This window comes from Schizophyllum commune (assembly GCF_000143185.2).
Source record: "Schizophyllum commune H4-8 unplaced genomic scaffold SCHCOscaffold_1, whole genome shotgun sequence".
NCBI classification, from domain to species: Eukaryota; Fungi; Basidiomycota; class Agaricomycetes; order Agaricales; family Schizophyllaceae; genus Schizophyllum; species Schizophyllum commune.
In genome coordinates, this window is record NW_026089538.1 from 770596 (window position 1) to 789862 (window position 19267).

At 57.0% G+C, this 19267-nt stretch overlaps 9 protein-coding genes across 9 annotated transcripts; 8 read left to right on the top strand and 1 right to left on the bottom strand.

The window, feature by feature from the left end:
• Positions 1-37: 37 nt before the first annotated feature.
• SCHCODRAFT_01198128 (uncharacterized protein) lies at positions 38-412 on the top strand (the record flags this gene model as incomplete). Its single annotated transcript, XM_003036166.2, has 2 exons — positions 38-140; positions 192-412. The coding sequence occupies 2 exons, from the start codon at positions 38-40 to the stop codon at positions 410-412; spliced, it is 324 nt and encodes a 107-aa protein (XP_003036212.2).
• SCHCODRAFT_02604805 (uncharacterized protein) lies at positions 383-3683 on the bottom strand. Its single transcript, XM_003035355.2, has 9 exons — positions 2837-3683; positions 2574-2781; positions 2398-2523; positions 2240-2344; positions 2117-2190; positions 1841-2063; positions 1309-1780; positions 1018-1256; positions 383-959 (listed from the first exon to the last, which is right to left on the bottom strand). Exons 1-9 carry the CDS (start codon positions 3545-3547, stop codon positions 589-591), a joined length of 2529 nt encoding a protein of 842 aa, XP_003035401.1. The 5' UTR covers positions 3548-3683; the 3' UTR covers positions 383-588.
• Positions 3684-4072: 389 nt separating this feature from the next.
• SCHCODRAFT_02604809 (uncharacterized protein) lies at positions 4073-4815 on the top strand. Its single transcript, XM_003036165.3, has 4 exons — positions 4073-4261; positions 4317-4398; positions 4455-4493; positions 4551-4815. The coding sequence occupies exons 1-4, from the start codon at positions 4221-4223 to the stop codon at positions 4752-4754; spliced, it is 366 nt and encodes a 121-aa protein (XP_003036211.1). The 5' UTR covers positions 4073-4220; the 3' UTR covers positions 4755-4815.
• Positions 4816-6036: 1221 nt separating this feature from the next.
• On the top strand, positions 6037-6643 carry SCHCODRAFT_02484953 (uncharacterized protein; the record flags this gene model as incomplete). The annotated part of the gene is made up of 2 exons (XM_050342839.1): positions 6037-6279; positions 6326-6643. Coding segments are annotated over 2 exons (561 nt in total), but the record flags the coding sequence as incomplete, so codon positions are not given.
• A 435-nt stretch (positions 6644-7078) lies between these two features.
• On the top strand, positions 7079-8522 carry SCHCODRAFT_02483262 (uncharacterized protein; the record flags this gene model as incomplete). Its single annotated transcript, XM_050342824.1, has 3 exons — positions 7079-7210; positions 7263-8084; positions 8139-8522. The coding sequence occupies 3 exons, from the start codon at positions 7079-7081 to the stop codon at positions 8520-8522; spliced, it is 1338 nt and encodes a 445-aa protein (XP_050202688.1).
• Positions 8523-8680: 158 nt separating this feature from the next.
• On the top strand, positions 8681-10879 carry SCHCODRAFT_02604814 (uncharacterized protein). The gene is made up of 8 exons (XM_050344129.1): positions 8681-8917; positions 8965-9919; positions 9972-9985; positions 10036-10278; positions 10326-10425; positions 10475-10504; positions 10555-10636; positions 10685-10879. The coding sequence occupies exons 1-7, from the start codon at positions 8694-8696 to the stop codon at positions 10630-10632; spliced, it is 1644 nt and encodes a 547-aa protein (XP_050202689.1). The 5' UTR covers positions 8681-8693; the 3' UTR covers positions 10633-10636; positions 10685-10879.
• A 681-nt stretch (positions 10880-11560) lies between these two features.
• Positions 11561-12086, top strand: SCHCODRAFT_02008761 (uncharacterized protein). The gene is made up of 2 exons (XM_050341519.1): positions 11561-11708; positions 11762-12086. Exons 1-2 carry the CDS (start codon positions 11678-11680, stop codon positions 12046-12048), a joined length of 318 nt encoding a protein of 105 aa, XP_050202690.1. The 5' UTR covers positions 11561-11677; the 3' UTR covers positions 12049-12086.
• Positions 12087-12319: 233 nt separating this feature from the next.
• On the top strand, positions 12320-14023 carry SCHCODRAFT_02604820 (uncharacterized protein). Its single transcript, XM_050344130.1, has 11 exons — positions 12320-12396; positions 12460-12517; positions 12574-12780; positions 12836-12953; positions 13004-13055; positions 13108-13175; positions 13227-13257; positions 13310-13418; positions 13472-13688; positions 13739-13758; positions 13817-14023. The coding sequence occupies exons 3-11, from the start codon at positions 12623-12625 to the stop codon at positions 13947-13949; spliced, it is 906 nt and encodes a 301-aa protein (XP_050202691.1). The 5' UTR covers positions 12320-12396; positions 12460-12517; positions 12574-12622; the 3' UTR covers positions 13950-14023.
• A 161-nt stretch (positions 14024-14184) lies between these two features.
• On the top strand, positions 14185-19201 carry SCHCODRAFT_02560302 (uncharacterized protein). Its single transcript, XM_050343755.1, has 8 exons — positions 14185-14374; positions 14435-14515; positions 14572-14684; positions 14767-14917; positions 14975-15309; positions 15362-16920; positions 16969-17160; positions 17449-19201. The coding sequence occupies exons 1-8, from the start codon at positions 14243-14245 to the stop codon at positions 19026-19028; spliced, it is 4143 nt and encodes a 1380-aa protein (XP_050202692.1). The 5' UTR covers positions 14185-14242; the 3' UTR covers positions 19029-19201.
• The last annotated feature ends 66 nt before the right edge of the window (positions 19202-19267 follow it).

Sequence of the window (19267 nt, forward strand, 5' to 3'; positions counted from 1 at the left end):
GGCAGCGAACTTGCCCGCCGCCGCCATCACCACCGCCATGTCCCTCGTCTCCTGCACGCGCCGCCAGGCGTTTCGCGTGCTCTTCCAGACACGGAGCTATGCTGCGAAGCCAGCCAAGGCCGCTGAGCCGGCACCCGCAGGTGCGTTCGTATACTCTTACCACCAGGCGTCTGTCTGACCGTGCTTCCTAGCACCCAAGTCGTCCTGCCCAGCAGACACCGTGCTTGTGGGCTTGAACTATCTGAAGGGCCAGCCGCCAGTGCTGGCTAAGCCGGACGAGGAGTACCCAGAGTGGCTGTGGACAATATTGGAGCCCAAGGTGCACGACGACCCGCGGAAGGCACTGCGTGCGAAGAGGCGGATAGAAACTAAGCAGAGGATCAAGGACGAGAATTTCATGTCTACCCAATGAGGTGCCCAATCTTCTTTACATGCGCGGGAATGATGCTTATGTCTATGCAGTTGTTCCTCGTTGTCTTGATCTATTATACAGTGCTATACGATGTCTTCGAATGCATATCCCTAATCACTCCCTCCTCCCCACCGTGTAAAGTCCCAAAGCGAAGTCCGCGTGCAACCCGAGCCTGCTCAATGGCTGATATACTGGAACACAAACGACACCTCCGGCTCCCCCACCTCCGCTCTCAACAGATCATCGTGATTCTTCTTCAGCTCCGCGTTCGTAAAGTGGTTCCAGGTGCTCGCGTCCCCATACAGCAGCGCCTGCGCCTTCATTGCCTGCACGCCGTTCTTGCAGCGCTTGCACTTGAACGTGTCGTGCGTGTCGCAGAGCGTGTTCTCGTTGAACTTGAACAGCTGCCGGAGGGAGTCGATGGAGAAGTGGCGCTCGACGTCCTCCTTTTCGTCGACGACGGAGGAGGAGAGGGCCTGCTTGTTCGCCTGACGCTGGAAGATCTTCTCTTCGATGGTACCCGTGGAGATGAAGCGGTAGACGAAGCCTGTGGGTGCGTTTGTGAGATGAGACGATTATGCAGAGTCAAGCTCGCCGCGACGTACATTCTTTCTTCTGCCCGTCACGCCATACACGCGCCAGCGCCTGCTGGTCAGCCGCCGGGTTCCAGTCCGGGTCAAACAGAATCAAGCGATTCGCGCCAATTAGGTTGATACCGCACCCTCCGGCCTTGCTGGACAGCAGGAATACAAACTTCTCCGTGTTGTTGGGGTCGTTGAACTCGTCGACCATCTTCTGCCGCTTCGTCGTGGTCATCGTGCCGTCCAAGCGGAAGTAGCCGTATCTGTGGCGAGCCTTTAGCATCCAGTATCCCACCTTCAATAAACCGCACTCACCTCTTCCCCCTCAGCATCTTCTCGAACAAGTCCAGCGTTTGCGTGTAGTTACTAATCAACACAATCTTATCCGTCGTCGTCGTCCGCATCCGCTGCAAAAACCTTTCCAGAACCACAAACTTGCCGCTCCAGTCGCAGCGGACTTGCCCGCTCCCGCTCCCGCTCCCGCTCCCGCCTGCGCCGCCACCACCTCTCCCACTGCGCCCACCTGACCGCCCAGAGCCTCCCTGCTGCTGGCCGGCGCCGCAGAAGCCCTCGGGGATAAGGTGATCGCTGCCCTGGAGGTCGTTGGGCAGGTCGAGCAGCTCAGGGTGGTTGCAGAGCTTCTTGAGAATGTTGATAGCCTTGAGCGGCTGCGAGTTCGTGCCACGAAGGAGCGACTTGATCTCCGGGGAGGTGATGAAGAGTCGATAGAGGGCGAGTTGGAACTCGGAGAGGCCGCAGAAGACGACTTGCTCGTATTTGACGGGGACTGCGAGAGTGTGTTGCCGTCAGCATGCCTCGAAGCGCGCATGAACAAAGGGATACTCACGGTACTTGGACAGCAGGTCGTTCGTGCGCCGGATGATGAACTTGGTGACGATGCCGGTGAGCTCCCTGAGCTTCTTCTCGCTTTCCTGCTTGTCCTTGTCGGTGGCGTCGGCGTCGCGCCCGCGGATGATGATGTTCTCGTAGTTCTTGCGGAAGTCGTTCTTCGAGCCAAGGAAGTTGGGATTGCAGAAGTTGAGGAGGGAGTAATACTCGGAGAGGTCGTTCTAAGGACGAGCTTAAGTATATACGATATCACTTTTCTCGGGATGAAGCTTGCCTGAATGGGTGTACCGGTGAGGATGACGCGTCGACGGACATTGAGGGAAGCCAGGGCTTGGTAGGTCTGGTTCTCTGTATAGCAGATAAGAGATGGAAAGCCTGAGCAAAGGCGGAGGCCTACCAGAGTTCTTCAATCGATGACCCTCATCGGCGAGGAGCAAACCAATTGGGCATTGTGCAAGATAGTCGGTGAGAGATCGGAGAGTCTCATAGGAGACAATCATTACTGCACCGATTTTAGAGCTTATGCATTGCAGGATAAATATCGCTTCAACACACCTGGCTGAGTGACATTCCGGCCAGAAGCAGACACCCAACGATTGACCTTCTCGATGAGCTCCGCTTTCGTGCCCTTGCCGTCCACTGCTAATGGGGAAATGGTGTCCTCTTTGCCTAACCACTTGGCTGCGGCAAACATCAGCATACATCCAGGTGTACTAGAAATAGTGGCATACTGAGCTCGTTGGCCCAATTCCTAACCAAACTAGAAGGGCACGCGATGATGCATTTCTCAATGGTGGGCTTGCCGGCGTGAGGGGATTGCTTGAGCAGAGTCCATAGGAGGGTGATGCATTGCAAAGTCTTCCCAAGACCCATCTCGTCGGCCATGATGCAGCCATACGTGTTCTCCATGACCATGCCAGACGCGCATCGGTAGAGGAACTGCACGCAGAGTTGTCAGGACCCATTCAGACGCGCACTCAGGCAGGTCACGCACCTTCACACCCTCGACCTGATGCGGTCGTAGCACCTTGCCTAGCCTAGGGTCGATCACGACAGGCACCTTCTCCGACTTCGTCTTCCCCTTCTTGTCCTCCCCAAGCAGCGTCCGCAGCTTCTTGTGCGGGTTGTACATCCCCTCCGACTTCGCCCTCGCCTCCTCCTCCATCTTCGCCTTCTCCTCTTCCTTCACCCTCTCCAGCCGCTCCTCGTCCGTCTCCCTATCGTCGATCGTCGGGTCGTACAGCACGATCGCATGGTCCGCCATAGGATCGAACAGCGGGCGCGGGATGAGCTTCGCGAGCGGCCTGATCCCCAGCGACGCCCCCGTCGGCACCAGCGGGACCGCCTCCCCCGCCTTATTCCGCATCGTCGGCATCGAGAAGCGCCTGTGCATCGCGTCGAATGGCTTGGGCTTGTATACCGGGAACTTCTTCACCGCCGCGAGCAGCTCCTCCTCATTGTGGTAGCTCTCGTCCAACTGCTTCTTCTTCTTCTTTCGCTTCGCCGCCTCGTCGCCCGAGTCGTCATCGTCGTCTTTGGCGCCGTCCTGATCTTTATAGGATACGCGCTTGCGCTTGCGCTGCGGCTGGTCGCGCGCGGCGTTGGCGGCGATGGTGGGCGGTTTGAAGGGTTTGTTGATGATGCGGCTTTCTTGGAGGCGGTCGAGGGGCTTGCCATCCTTTGTCGTCGGGATGCGCTTGAGCATCGTGATGACGGGCAAAGGCAAGATGGAACGGGAGACGGACCGGTGCCGCGATCGGATGAGTAAATGCGGGTCAACGTGCAGGTCATGTGACCGCGTAGGGAAAGGGGGGAAGACATGGATCATAGATTGAGACAGCAACACCTGGGAGAGGACATATATGCATAGGTGACGAGAGACAAGGGAAGCACGTAAATACTGACGGGGAAGTATGTTCTAAGAAGATGTAGGACAGGGAAACGTAATGGGTGAGGTAACGAGTGGGTTCGGCCGTCGTCCAAGAGCACCGTATTAAATGGTGGGGTTGAAGCCCAGTGAGAACTGCCCTACCACAAGAAACCCCGTCGTACCGCAACCAACCACAATCTACTCGACGCGACTTCGGCTCGGCCGAAACCAAGCTAACGATCGACATGACATCAGATTACATCAACTGTCTATTCCTCGCCCGCTCGTCGACCTCTTTCGTTCAGTCGAGCATCCCAAAGCCTCGATTCAAGCAAATTTATCACTTCCGATGACGCGAGCGTACGAGCGCCAGTACGTCCCTGCAGACTAGCGACTGCCGCAAACTGGAGTCCGATATCGAAGTGCCGCTACATCCGTAAGTTGTACGCGCGCGTATATAAGCCCAGTGGCGAGCCCTGCCCGTATCTGGACGCGCACTGAAGTCGCCATGAAGCACGACGAAACCCAAGTTGGAACACATGCAGATAGGTACGCTATGCGCCTGTCAGCAGCGCCGCGCGCTCATTAGTGCTCACTGTGCTAGGTATACGGCCAAGGAGCCCGCACTGGAGATTGCCAGCATCAATGCAGTATGCATCGGCTCTGTTGCGCAGCATCCAGACTCGGTACGTCCTTCAGTATCCCACTTGATGATCCGCATGTTCACGCGCAGCGAGCCTAGCAGGAACTTACGCCTGTCAGCCTAATGATCTCAGACGCGGTGCGTATACTGACTCGAGGGATGCCTCTTAATTTCGGTGGGCTGACTTTCTAGCAGGACGCAGGACCCTGCACGACGAGTAACGCTTTCGTCGCAGGTCCGCATGCCCCAAGCGATCTTGATAGATATCTGGTGCCGCTCTCGTGCGAGCTATGCGTGCGAGATGCAGAGGGAAGACGTATCATCCCGCTCTCAATCTCTCTGATTGCAGACGTGCCGCAGCTCTCGCAGATTGGCGGTGATTTGAAAGGGTCCAATTAACAATGGAGTAGAGCTATTGTACCTCATAGTGCACAATCCAAGTGACTGATGATTTGTACAATGCTAGACGTGGTCATCATCTCAAGAGGAGCAAGTTCCGAGTCCTTAGATATACCGCTACTGGTGCTATTAGGCGCGGGATCAACCGCTCGTCCAGATATTGATGTCATGTGATCGCGCACTGCTCTCTGCGTCCACCACCATGGCCGCCTCGTCAACCGTGCATCGTGAAGATAGGTGCACCGATGATCCAGCTATATCGGCCGACAGGACCTCGGATCCTGATAGAACCTCGTTGGCACGACAGCTGGTACAAACCCGAGGACACCAAGCGACATTTTGCTTACGCCGCAGCTGCTCTGGCGTTGGGGCAGATGAAAGGAACGTATGTACTGTAGACTTCTAGCTGGCAATGCAGCTGACGAGGAGAGCTCTACAGGTTTAGAAATATGACCTAATCACCGCTGTACACGATTCAGACAGGGTATATAAGATCAATAGCACTTGATTGTTCGCTCAGCTCGCCAGGCTCGTCCCACGCAACCGACATGGCTTCTACCGAGCCGATTCGCCTTTGTAACTGCTCTGCTTGCTCTAAAGACGGTCATGGATCCATGATTTCGGCACAACGCTGGCGGCGCCACAATCCTCAAGCGCGCGCGACTGTACCGCATGCCGAGAACACAAATGTCCAAGCAGCCTCCACCTCTCCTTCGGGGCGTCGTGTCGCTATCCCAGCACCGCAATCGCCGCCGACTGCTCGTGCGCGCTCCTTGGTGCGACTCTTTTCTACGATTCTATTCGACCACTTGTACTCAAAATATTTAAGGACGTATCCGACACCCACTTGGATGAAGATATCGAGTTAGCGGCAACTGCAGCGCAGGGCGCTCGTAACCGGATAGCTCCAGACGATCCGCAGGCCCCAGAGGAGACTGATGATGCACCCACTGCTTCCCAAATCAAGTCCACAATCCCATCGTTCAGGCTGTCGCAGGAGTTTATTCAGGCCGTTAAGGACGCCACTATCAATAATGGCGACATGGCTGGTGAGGAGCTCTACCACTTACTCAATCCTCCCACGTCTGTTGTCGACCTAGACGCCGACACGCTTATGGCGCTCGAACTCTTTGCGGCGACATCTACCGCCTCTGAAGGAGTCTATGAGGCAACGAGACAAGCTATCAATCGGCGCTTTCCTGACGAGGCTGCCGTGCCCTCTCATGCTACTACCCAAGGACTTGTCGAGCGGATCAGCGGTGTCATCCCTATCAAGCACGACATGTGCCACAACTCCTGTGTCGCGTATACCGGTCCCTACGCCATCCTCGAGACGTGCCCCGAGTGTGGCGCTTCGCGATACGACCCTATCCGTCTTGCGGCATCTCACGGTCGTGTCAAAGTCCCTCAGCAGACCTTCAGCACGATGCCAGTGGGCCCGCAGCTGCAAGCGCTATACCGACATCCCGATGCAGCTCGCGCAATGGCGTATCGCTCGGAGAAGACGAAGGAGCTGCTGAAGAAGGTATGTTTAGCATCTCGGGCTCTTGGCATGACTGACAACTGCTCAGGCCGACGCGAATGGTGTCATTAACGTCGACAACTACGATGACATCTTCTGTGGCCAGGCATATTTCGAGGCGCACGAGATCGACGAGGACGACACGGTGATCATGGTCTCCATCGACGGCGCCCAATTATATCGGAGCAAACAGAGCGACGCCTGGATCGCGATACTCGTGATTTTGGACCTCTCCCCTGAGGTGCGATACAAGATGAGCTCTGTCATGCCGTCCTTTGTCATTCCAGGTCCTCGCAAGCCAAAGAACATTGAGTCATTCTTCTTCCCTTCGCTCCATCATCTCGCCGCCATACAGAAGCACGGTCTTCCAGTTTGGAACGGGATGAAGCGGCAGATGACCATCGATCGCCCCTACCTCCTGCTCGTCACCGCAGATGGACCAGCTATGCAAGATCTAAACGGGAACAACGGCCACCTCGCCACGCACGGCTGCAGGCGCTTCTGCGGCCTCAAAGGACGTCACAAGCCTCAAGGGTCTCAGTACTACCCTGCAATGTCGAGGGCCATCGATTATCCTGGCTGTAACCGTCACGGCGATGCTTGTAATGCACACGCATACGACGTCGAACACCTTCCGACCTTCAGCCAGGCCACATACGAGCGCAACCTTGCCCACCTTGGCGCTTCCCGGAATGAGCGGGAGTTTGCTGCACGCAGGCAGGAGTCCGGCATCAACAAGCCTAGTATTTTCAGCGGTCTACCTCGTGTTCTCTCCGTTCCCCGTTGCTGTCCCGGCGACCTCATGCACCATGCAGCGCTGAATCTCCCGGATCTGATGATCTCTCTCTGGCGGGGGACCCTCGAATGCGACACCAATCGAGGTGATGCTCTGAGTGCGTGGGCATGGGCTGTCCTTCGAGGAGATGTATGGAAGGTCTGTCAATCTTTTACTCGCGCTCGTGATTATTCCAACATATACTTTGCAGGCACACGGCAAGACCGTTGCGGATGCTACTCCGTATCTTCCAACCCTCTTCGACCGCGCCCCTCGCAACCCTGCCGAGAAGATTAACAGCGGATATAAGGCAGCTGAATACCTCAACTACATCTACGTCTTGGGACCCGGTTTGCTTTACAAGCTCCTCCCCGAACCGTACTATCGCAACTTCTGCAACCTCGTGTGCGCCATCCGCATTCTTCACCAGCGCTCTATCTCATTATCTGATCTCAGGCGGGCTCACCAGCTCGTCATCACATTCGTCCGCGACTACGAGCGGCTCTACTATGCTGGCAAGACAGCTCGAATCCACTTCGTGCGACAGAGTGTTCACTCGCTCACGCACTTGGCTCGGGAGATTCAGCTTTTTGGTCCGCCAGGTCTGTACTCCCAGTGGACGATGGAGCGTACGATTGGCAACCTCGGTCAGGAGATCCGGCAGCCATCTAACCCATACGCGAACCTCTCACAACGCGCCGTGCGTCGTGCGCAGATCAATGCCATCATGTCGCTCGTGCCAAGTCTTAACCCATCGAATGCATCCTCAAACGGCAACGTACGGTTGGCCTACCATCTAGGCAGAGGCTTCAGCTTCAGACCTGCACGGGACACGACGTCTGTGGTGCTCTCGGTCGCGCACAATGTGGCGCTACAGAGTTATATCAGCAGGATCACTGGCCGGCCCCGCTCGAACAGCCAATTACAGGTGATGCGATGGGCGCGGCTCGTACTTCCCAACGGTAACATTGCCCGCTCTGCGTGGAAGGAGAATTTGAAGGCACACGGGAGCGGTAAGCGCATCGCACGCAATGTGAAGGTGGGTTCTGATTGAATTGCCCTGGCGCTCGACTGAAGCCATTGACAGGCGCGGGACGTCGCAACAAGGTCGCTCTACATTGCCGAAGTCTTATACTACTTTGTGCATCACATCGCTGGTCAGGATATTGGCCTTGCCATGGTGCATCGCTACTCCGACCCCGACCAGAGCCTCCTCGAGAAATCCTCGGGCGCTCTCGTTGCATGTGACCTGGATAGGCGGTCGGTGGAGGTCATCGAGGTGAAGACTATCCTGTCTGTGGTTGGAATGGTACCGCTTCCGCTCTTTGGTGCGCTTCCGGGCTATCCTTCTGCATCTAGCCTACCGTACTTGCCCCAGCCCGAGTTTGTGACCCGGTTTTTCCTTGCCGAGAAGCTGGGTCTTGATATTATGCGACTTGATGGTTCCAATGCACAGGATGACGAGGATTAGTTATGCTTCCGTATATCTGATAGTATCATGCAGCATGGACACAAAGCTACCTACTCGAGTCGAGTTTATGTTTGTATGTACATGATGGTCCCTATGTACGCACATCTACTTCCTAACTCGGCTACATGTCGGCATTGTGCGCCGGTGCCCTGCTCCTTGCTTCCCCCCACCATGAATGACTTTAACTCTCTCCAACATGCTTACTCTGCTTCTGAACTTCTTGAACAGCTCGCTGCGACAAATGGCTCTGGGCTTATTCCAACACAGTCTGGCGCCCAGCCGAACTCCGCTTTCCACTTGCAAGCAACACTGAACACGACGAATGTCCTACAAATGCAGTTCCAACAGCTCCAGATGAAGGTGACTGCTTTGGAGATGGAGAGGGAGACTATCAAGTACGTGGTACTGCCATCTCCTCAGCCTATGCTCACCTGAACCGGAGGCTTCTTGGCGGGAAACTTGAGAGTGCCGTCAAGGCTTTAGAAGATGCGACAGCCACTATCGACACGACGCTGAAGAGAATCGACAAGCAGCAAGATAAGATGGATCGACATCAAGAACGAATCGTGAACGCACCGGTCGTCTCTTCCAGCAGTGACGCGAACGGCCTCATCCTACGCGACAACATCCCTCCTCCAGACTTCGGCTCGGACGAACTTGACGCCAAGGCTCTTATCCGTCTCCACACCAAGCTTGGCTGGACCGAGACGCTCTACGGTTCCAACAGCACTGCTCCCGATATCGATCCTCAAGACAGGAACACCTCTATGCGCTACCTACGGAACAAGGACGGTGCGGTCATAACCGAGACGCGCGTAGGGCAGATCCGCACCCTTGTCCGCCAGTGCTTCGGAGACCTAGGTGATCGAGGCATCAGGGTCCCCAACTACCGCTATGTCAACCTCACCGTCCTCCGTTTCCTCCAACACGAAGTATATGCGCAGTTCCCAGAGGTCAACTACTGCGACAATCACTGGAAGCTTATGCGCATTTATCAAGCAGTCTATTCCTCTTGGAAGCAAAACAATCCGGACCTCGCCACAGTCTCGAAGAGCGCCATCATCAAAGCTGAACGTGCTGCTTCTGTTCTTCGTACGCATACACCCGGCCCCACAGCTCTCTCGTACAAGAAACCCTCCCGAGCGCCCGTCGTCGACTTGTATTCATCGCCTGCTACGCCATCGCCCGCTACGCCATCACCCGCTACATTCTCGTCTGTCGTGCCCTCGCCAAACGCGTCAAACGTGCCTTCTCGTGAACTCCAGCGCGCGGTTCTGCTGCCTGCTGCATCCCTTCGCGATGCTCCGTCGAAGCGGCCGCTGGATCCTGGCCCTGCTGATGCGGAGCAACCGTCCAAGAGAGTCAGAACGGACGAAGATGATCGCATTCAGTACAAGGCATGTGTTCTCATCATTCGTAGCTAATACGGTTGTTGACTTTAAATTATAGGTCGCTGATTCTCTGTACGTGGCACTCAGGCGTAAGTGTATCCGCTATCTTAGGTGACATGCAGTGCGGGCATCGCGCCTTTGGATGCAATCGAGTTTGAAGAATTTGCGCCGCCGCCTCAAATCCTCTCTTCTCCGCCTATCAGTAGTCTCACGATAACCACCGCCACCGATTCGACCACTCCCCATGTTGAGGTGCCCACATCGGCAGCGCCCTCGACGACAGGCCCGCCGCTCGCCAACGACGCTTCCCGCAGCTGTACGAGGAAGCAGCGCGTCTGGAATCCCGGCATGTCGACGACGCCGTTGTGAGTCCCGATGCCGCTTCGTCGTCGCTTCCTGATACAATGTACAGCAATCTGTATGCACACGAGTCTCGCGACAAGGACCCGGACGTCGCACATGGTGTCGTCAAGGCCGCTTGGGATGCAATGAAAAGTACCGGCGGTCAGAAGGTACGCATGCGGGCAGCATCGCCGGCACTGAGCCTGACATATCCCGTAGTCATACGCCGAACGCTGCAAGGTGTTGAAGGTCAGTATAGCCCGTGTTTACAAGAGGTGTCTTCTAATCGTCGTTTGCAGACTACGTATGGAAACACGCTTACCGAGTATCTGGAGGCACGCAAGCAGCCAGCTGGCAGTGGTGATGCGGCGGCGTGATAGTGTGCGTCAGCGCACCCCAGGCTGAACGTAGTGCTTACGGTTGTGCAAGGCTCGAGCCGCGTATATGCGCGCGTGCTGGGCGGGACTTGGGGGCGGCCGTTCGCAAGGCGCGCATGGCTACCAGCACAGCGCGGGAGGCAATGGTGGACGGTGATATTCCTGAGTAGATAGTAGTGTATCCGTTGCTACTGCAATCTACCGCAAAAAGGCTGAATAGGGCGCGATAGTATGGGCTAGAAAAGCACGATTAAAAACCTATTTCAACTGTCTTCGTACATATTGTAAGATATCGCTGTGGCAGGGTAGGTTTTGGTAGCGTGAGATATCCGCGAGTAGCGTGACTCTTCACTGGGGTTGAAGGGCAAGAGATACCTTGCAATGAAGTTCAATGTAATGACCTTTGATCATGGTCAAGAACAGTGGTCTAGCCCGAGATGGTGAGCAAAGCACCAGGCAAGGAGCGACGACGCCACCGGCAACATGCGAAAGGTCATGTGACACATATGGGCGCATCAACAATCACAAATACACGCGAGATTGTCGTCAACAAACATCTATTCCGCACCGCCACTGGGCTGCTTTTCCTCCCGCACCGCCACCAGACTTTACTTCCGCGATGGGTATATAGCCCGGCGGCTCTCTTCCTTACGAACCGTGGACTGGCGACAGAGCTTCCCACCTAAGGGCGTCCTTCGGGGCGCTCCCAAGGCGGATTCGTGGTAAGCGGGGATGCGGGTCGGTGGACATGTCGTGTCGGGATGGGGGTCGTGATTGCTGGAAGGGGCGGAGAGCAGTCTCGACTCTCATTCCAGTGCGGTAGCCACCCGGCTTTATTCGTCGCTCCCGATGCGCGTTGGCCTGCAAGCTGAGGTCGGCGTGCGGAGAGTGAAGGCGGCGTTCGGACTCAGGGCCGGGCGTCGTTGGAGTGTTTAGTTGTTGCCAAGCCCGAACCCTTCTCTAGGTCTTTGCAAGGCGAGTCTCCAATACCTATCACCATCGCTGACGTGCTCGCAGATCCACGGGCTCGACGCACTGGCTAACGATGGACTCCGCGATAGCTATGTTTCTGCACGGTACGCATCCGTACCTTTGATACGAGTATCTTTCTGAACTTCCTTCCTCGCAGCTGCGACATCGAGGGCGGATGGCGATTCCTTGGCTCTTAGTCGATTAACCTATGTGTTGCTTTGTTGCGCATCATGGCGGCAAATACTTTGTACTATATCGCTCAGAGACTTAATTTGGAGCGCATGCAGTCCATGGGTATCCATATCAGCACGGTATTATGTTTTGCGCAGCTCCCGTAGCCTCCGCTGCTGCCCCTTACTGGCCATCGGTATCGTCCCCTCCTCCCTCCGTCCCCTCGCCTCCTACCGTTGCTCCATTATGCTCTATCATCGCCTCATTATCTAACGATCCACCCATCCTTCGCCTGATTATCCTCTGCCGCAGCTCCTTCTCCTTCCTTTCCGCCCCCACCGTACAAATTCATGGGCTCAAATAAGGGCGAGAGGGACCTTGCCAGGCAAGGTAACAGTCTCCGTTAACTTTCGATGTGTAAGTCTTTGCCCTTGACGCGGTGGCGACTTTGCGGGGACTTCGCCAGCGTGAGCCTCGAGGCTTCTCGGCTTCTCGGCAACGAGTTTGTTTAGAGCACATAAGATCACGTGTACGAGGCGGAATAACGGGTTGTCTGTCTGCCACCACCAAATTGGCCACTTCTGTGCAGGACTGTGCGACTGACCGAGCTTCTCGAACAAGGTGAGCCAAGCTCCTATCTGGTGTTTGTTGCGACCACAAGCAACGATCCTACTCATTTGAAAGAAATACCAGCATCTTCAACCCACTTCGGGTGCATGCTGTTCACGCTCACAAGGCTCTCGTAAATATCCCTTTCTTCGCGAAGCACCCTGGACAAGACCCTAATACCTCTATCAGCTTACGGTCTTGCGTTTCTTCACCCCAAACTCGATACTTGCTATACGCCATGCCCAAAGCCGCAAAAATCAAGGTCTCTACTAAGGCAACGGTCGCCGTTGCAGGTACCTCAACCAGCACTAGCGCCTCTGGCAAAGCCGTCGCCTCTATCTTCCAGAAGCGCACCGAACGCAAAGCTAAAGCCACTTTCGAGACGGCGGAGGCTACGTGAGTAATTTGCGAACGTGTCAGTCAGCTTCATCTCAGGACTTACATTACACAGCGAAGAGAGACGGCTGGATGTCGGTACCCTCACCTGGCAGAATCTGGAGAAGGAGACGATGGAGCCGCAGTGGCATCAGGCGCTACAGGCCGAGTTTGGCAAGTCATATTTTCGTCAGGTAATAAATGTCGTCCACGCATTTGTGATGCCAACGCTTACCGGTCCCAGCTCAAAGACTTCCTCACGGCTGAGCATCGGTCGAATACCATATACCCGAAGAGTCAGTCTTTTTCGTACAGGGAGAACGCCGCACAGCTGACCGCCGACTGCAGTGCAGGACGTTTATTCCTGGTCGAACTATACCCCTTTAGACAGCGTTCGGGTCGTCGTCTTGGGACAGGTAAGAGCACAATCGTGTTAAGCCCGAGCTTTTGGCCGATGTCCTTTTCAGGACCCATATCATAATGTGGGCCAAGCTCATGGTAAGCACGAGAATCGCATCTCTTGGAGTCCTACTGAGAATTGTTCTCATAGGACTATCGTTCTCGGTCCTGCCGCCGACGAAACCACCGGGCTCGCTGAAGAATATATACAAGCAACTGAAAGAGGACTTTCCAGAATTTGTGCCACCGAAGGATAGAGGGTGAGCTTGACGAACCAAGTCTGCATCGCGTCGAAGGTGCTCATCGCCTCTAGTGATCTCTCTCCAGTCGCAACACAGGGTGTGCTATGGCTGAACGCATGCCTAACCGTGAGAGCCCACAAAGCAAACTCGCACTCGAAGAAGGGCTGGGAGCAGTTCACTGCGCAAGCCATTCGCGCTGTCCTGGATCACCACAAGGAGCGAGGCGTGGTATTCATGGCGTGGGGGCTACCCGCCCAGAAAGCGTATGAGAAGCTCGGGATCGACGAGGTGCGTATCAGCACACACAACCAGAATCGACCTGACAAGCTGTCGAGCAGAAGAAACACCTTGTGCTGAAGTGAGTGACGACATTGCGTAGGCCTGGGCCTGATCAGTGTGCTGACAACTCCTTTCAGATCTGCACATCCTTCGCCTCTATCGGCTCATCGCGGGTTCTTGGGTAACGGGCACTTTAAGGCGGCGAATGACTGGCTGCGGGAGAGGTACGGAGAGGAGGGAACGATTGACTGGATGGTTTTGTGCAAATGAAGATGTAGACCTGATCCGCTTGATGAATGGAGTGAGGCCGGGTCAGATACAGCCGCGATCCTAGTACCCGTCTGCTGCAGCGGTGCAGAGCATATAGCTGAAGACGGCAGCGGTGTGCTTCGCGAACGGGCATGAGACACCGCCGTTTGGAGAGTCGAACTTCCGGGCTTGTTTACGTGTGCTTGGCACGGGCGTCGCGGACCTCATTGTGAACGCAACAACGGTGTCCTCCTTCCTTTATTGCCTCCACCAGCCTCTGAGTCTCCCTCTCGCGCGCCTGAAATTGCCCGGAAATGTCTTCCACAAAGCTGCACGCGCACCCATCGCTCCCCGCACCCGTCGTCCACGCTTGCTTCTCCGTGCCCCAGTCAAAGTCGCACGTCCTGGCCGGCGTTCAAGACGCGTACTGGAGCGACGACGAGGGCGTAAGTGACTACCTGCGCACCACTGGCGATGTCTGACGTGGCAATCGCGCCATTTTCCAGGAGGACGCCGAGTGCCCGCTCTGCCTCGAAGAGATGGATATTTCCGATCTCAATTTTAAGCCCTGCGTTTGTGGCTACCAGGTGCGCACCGCGTCCGCACGGTGATCGTCGCGCGATCTGACAGGGCGGGCTGCCAGATATGCCGTTTCTGCTGGCACCACATCAAGGAGAATCTCAACAAGCGCTGCCCCGCCTGCCGCCGCGTCTACACGGACGAGGGCGTGGAGTTCAAGCCACTTGCCGCGTCAGAGTGCGTGCCCAATCCATCCCTGATGCTCTTTGTGCTGACGAGTACTTCCCTCTGCTTTTCGTGATCGTCCCACGCGCTCTAGCCACAAGCGGCTGACTCAGCAGAAGAAACAGCGCGAGCGCGAGCGGAAGGACTTGGAGGCTCTGGGCCGCCGCCACCTCGCAAACGTGCGCGTCGTACAACGAAACGTGGTGTACGTTGTCGGGATCGGTCCGCGCTTTGCGAAGGAGGAGGTGCGTTCCAGAGACATCTCTCCGCCGATCACGCACTGAACCATATGATTCTCCTAGCTCATACCCACACTGCGGTCTTCTGAGTACTTTGGCCAATATGGCAAGATCAGCAAGATACTTCTTGTGAAGCGGACACCTTCGGGCGGCCGCGCGCCTGTGGTTGGGCTGTATGTCACATACCACAGACGAGAAGACGCGGCGCGTGCGATCGCGGCTGTCGATGGTGCTCCGTCACCCGGTGGTGGCAAGGAGGTCATGCGCGCAAGCTACGGTACAACGAAGTACTGCATGTCCTTCTTGCGTGGCGCAACTTGCACCGATCACGCGTGTATGAACCTGCATGAGTGGGGCGACGAGAAAGACTGCTTTACCAAGGAGGATCTCACTACATTGTCAGTGGTAGTCTTTTTGCGAGGACTGCTTACTAACGACTTCTCTCAATAGAAAACACACGATGAAGGCGACAGAGAGTCGGAGTCGCAAGCCCGATCAGGTCGACACAGGCGGCCTACCGCGTGCAGCTGCATGGGGAAGCAAGCCTGCAGTTACTCCAGCACCAATACCAACGCTGTCAAATCGCGATTCGCCAACGCCTGCAGCTGCAGCTGCCATGGCGGCAGCAGCAAGCACAAGCAGTCATCGCGCGACGCGGCGAGGTGCACGAGGCCGCGGAACCAGTGCGAAGGAGGCAACAAAAGAGCCAACGCCAACCTCGTCCAGCACTGCTACAGAAACTCGCCCGGGTCGGAAGGCTTCCAAGGCTATGTCAACGACGTCGTCAAGGCCGCAGACGCCAGTACAGGTGTACCAGACACCGACGGCACCCGCAGCGGAGGACAAGGCTACGAAGAAGGTCAAGGAATCATCACCTGGGCCCTCACATTCGCCTGCGCCGTCATCGTCTGCCGCACCTGAGTCTGAACAAGGCTCTGCACCGACAGACGCCAGACCGCCGTCTCCGCCTAAGGAAGCGCCTGCAGAACCTTCAGCGCTACCGCAGACCGTCCCCGACGTCCCTCCGGGCTTGCCAGCTGTGCCGCCGGGTCTTTCTGCACCGCCAGGCCTGCCATCGCCTCGCCCTCCTCGTCCGGACACCGCGTCTCCCCAAACACCGCTCCTTGCTCCCCAGACCGGCTACACCGTCTCCAACGCGGCACGCGCTCTCATCGACGACGTCCGCTTCCGCCGCGACATGGCCTTCGCTCCCGTCGCCGCGTTCCCTGATTTCGACCGCACGCTCGAGGCCTTGAAGCCCAGCGAAAGCGGCGGCTTCAGCTTCACGTTCGATCCGAAGCTCGCGGAGCAGACGGAAGACTTCGAGCTGCCGACGTTGGAGATGGAGGCGGAGATGCCGTTCCATGGATCATATTTGGACGCCTTCCCTGCTTTGCGGACGGGTGCTTCACCATCGTTCATGGGCCCGCCGGGCCTTGCGTATCCTCATAATCCCAGTCGGGCGATATACGACCCGCTAGCGATCAGGCCACCGATGACGGCTACGCCAATGGAGAGGCAGTCAACGGGAGGCTCGAGCTATACAGGGTCGTTCAATCCGTTTGCTGATGGCGGAGACTCGTCCCCGAGGAGATCAAACAGCTCTGCATTAGACGACGACTCGGTCAGGAAGGTCTCTCGCTTCGGCTTTGCTCGCGGCAGGCAATCGTCGTCGACAAACTCGCCTCTTCATGCGCCGTCGCCACTAAGCGCTGCCAACAGCGAGAGCCCGATTCTGCGGGGCGCGTCTGCAGACTTGTCGCAGCAGCAACAGCAGTGGGCAGCCATGCAAGCTCGGCACGACATGGGATACGGAACGACGCCTGCTGTTCCGTCGCCTTTGGTACAACAGGCCCAGCCGCAACAGTACGCGCAGCAGCAACACGCGCAGATGGGCCGCTTCCAACCGTTCGACACGAACCTCAGCGAGGCGCAACTGCGCGACTTCATTCAGAGTAGCCGAAACCGAGATGTGGCTCCGCCTCCTGGGATGCGCAATGGCAATGCAGGTGTGTAGAGTTGAGTTTCACGGTCCGACATACTGACATCGCCGTCAGCACAAGGACCGATGTACAAGAGCCAGGCTTTCAATGATCCGGCCATCATGACCGCTCGTTTCGCGTCTCCTGCGCCGAGATCTGACTACTCGCAATCATCGCTGGCGTTCGGTCCGCCACCTGGACTGTCCTTTCCTCCCGTCAACGTTCAAAATACGCCTGCCAATGTAATGGAGGCAGCCAACTCTCATGGTGAGTCTTACATTTCCCATACCAGGGGAGGGAGGTCAGCGTACCGAGTGCCGAACTTTGTCAGTGCGCAAAGTCTACTACCGGCATTAACGCCTCCCTGCGACCTTCTCCGTCCGTCGTCCGTCGTCCATAGCATGTGGCTGTCCCGCGGCAATAGAAGCGAAGGCGTACTGTAACTACCCACCCATCTTTCATGACACTCCCTCCCCTCGTTCGGTATGCTCTCGCCCCTCTACAGAGCTGACACGAACCCACCCCTTTCCACCTTCGTTATCTATCTTCTTTTAGTTTCTCCCACCCCTTCAACGACTGCACCACCTTCAGAACCTCCCCCTCCTACGCTTGATCCTACCGACTTCCCCGAGCTTGCGTCGACTACGGCCACGCAGGCTGCGCCGCCGCAGGACAAAGCTGCTGCTACGCCGCCCGAGACTGCCGCGGAGCCCGTGCTGGACGCCAAGGCGGAGAAGAAAGCGGCGAAGAAGGCCGCCGCGGCTGAGCGCGCCGCTGAGCGTCAACGCATCGCGCAAGAGAAAGCGGCCGTGAAAGCAGCGGAGAAGGCGCGCGTTGCCGCGGAGAAGGAAAAGGCGGCGGCGGAGAAGGCCAAGAAGGAGCAGGAGGAGAAGGGGCGGCTGGAACAGGAGAAGGCGGCCAAAGCAGCGGAGCGCGAGCGCGCGAGGGCGGAGAAGGAGCAGCAGGCGAAGCTGGAGAGGGATCGTCAGGCGCAGGTGCAGAAGGAGCGCGAGGCGCAGGCGGAGAAGGAGCGTGCGGCGAAAGCGAAGAAGGCTGCTGCCGATGCTGCGAAGGCAGAGGCTAAAGCCAAGTCGCAGGCGGAGAAGGACAAGGCCAAGGCGAATGTCGAGGCTGCAAAGCCGAAGCCCGAGCCCGCTCAGTCGTCCGTAGCAGAAGTGCATGCGCCTATCCTCTCGAAGAAGCCCAAGAAGAACAAGCCCGTTGTGACCCCTCGTCCTGTCAAGGCAAACAGAGACAACAGCGAGCAGGGTGCCAACGACGACGCTTCCGTCCCTTCGCATTCGCACCTCCCCAGCAAGGACTCTGTCGCCACTTCTATGTCCAGCGACTCCCGCGCTGAGTCGGTCGAGCGCGACCTCCCGGTGACGATTCAGGACCTCATGGACGACATCCACCTCTGGCGTCCAGAGCTCGACCTCCCTACCCATCCCTTCTTTGACATGAGCAAGATCAATCCGACTGCGAAGATGCCCTCCGAGTACGCTCCGCTCGTCCGTGCCTTGTCCGCCCTCTCCAGCGCTGGGGAGTCGGGCGTATCGCTCCCCAGCGGTGTCCCTCCCGACTCCATCAACGGCGCCGTCGAGTCCTTCAAAACGCTGCTCGACACGCTCACGCAAACCATCGGCGACCTCTTGAAGCTGCTCCCGCGCGCGACGTGGGATGACAACACATCGTTCGACGGCGTGCTGCGGGACATGCTCAAGGGGGACGACTTCGCCGACGACGCAGGTGGGGACGATCCAGAAACAGACGATGAGGTTGGCACGTTGACATCAGCTTTAGAGCGCCGGGCGCGGTGGATGGAGATCCAGCTGTCGAAGCTGGAGGAGCTGCACCGGGACATAAACACGGCGGCCGTGCGCGCTGTGCTCGCGTTCAATCGCAAGGGATACGACCTGCGCAGGGGCAACGGCGCGAGCGTGAGCGATATGCTGCGGGAGTTCGATACGCTGGGCTATGCGGAGGAGAATGGGAAGCTGCGCCCACTGAGGGCGGACGAGCTGGAGAAGAAGGCGGCGGTGGCGAAGGAGGCGGCGCAGGTGGCTGAAGCGGATTTGCGGGAGATGATGGAGAAGATGCAGGCGCTGAAGCCGTTCTATGACTATGAGCTGTAGGAGGGACGATATAGACCTTGGTGGACTGCCAAGTAATACTGTAATACTTGTCGGACAGTATGCAGGACAAGTCGCGCGAGCGCTGCCTCTATCGCAGGAGGATGACTGCGTTTTTGTCAATGATTTGTTCACTGGAACTTGGGAGAAATCGAATCTATGTGAGTGTGAGTGTCCCGGCTCTGACTGCGAGAGCAACGGGACCATCGACCCCGTGGGGAAGGTCGACGTGCACGTGAAGG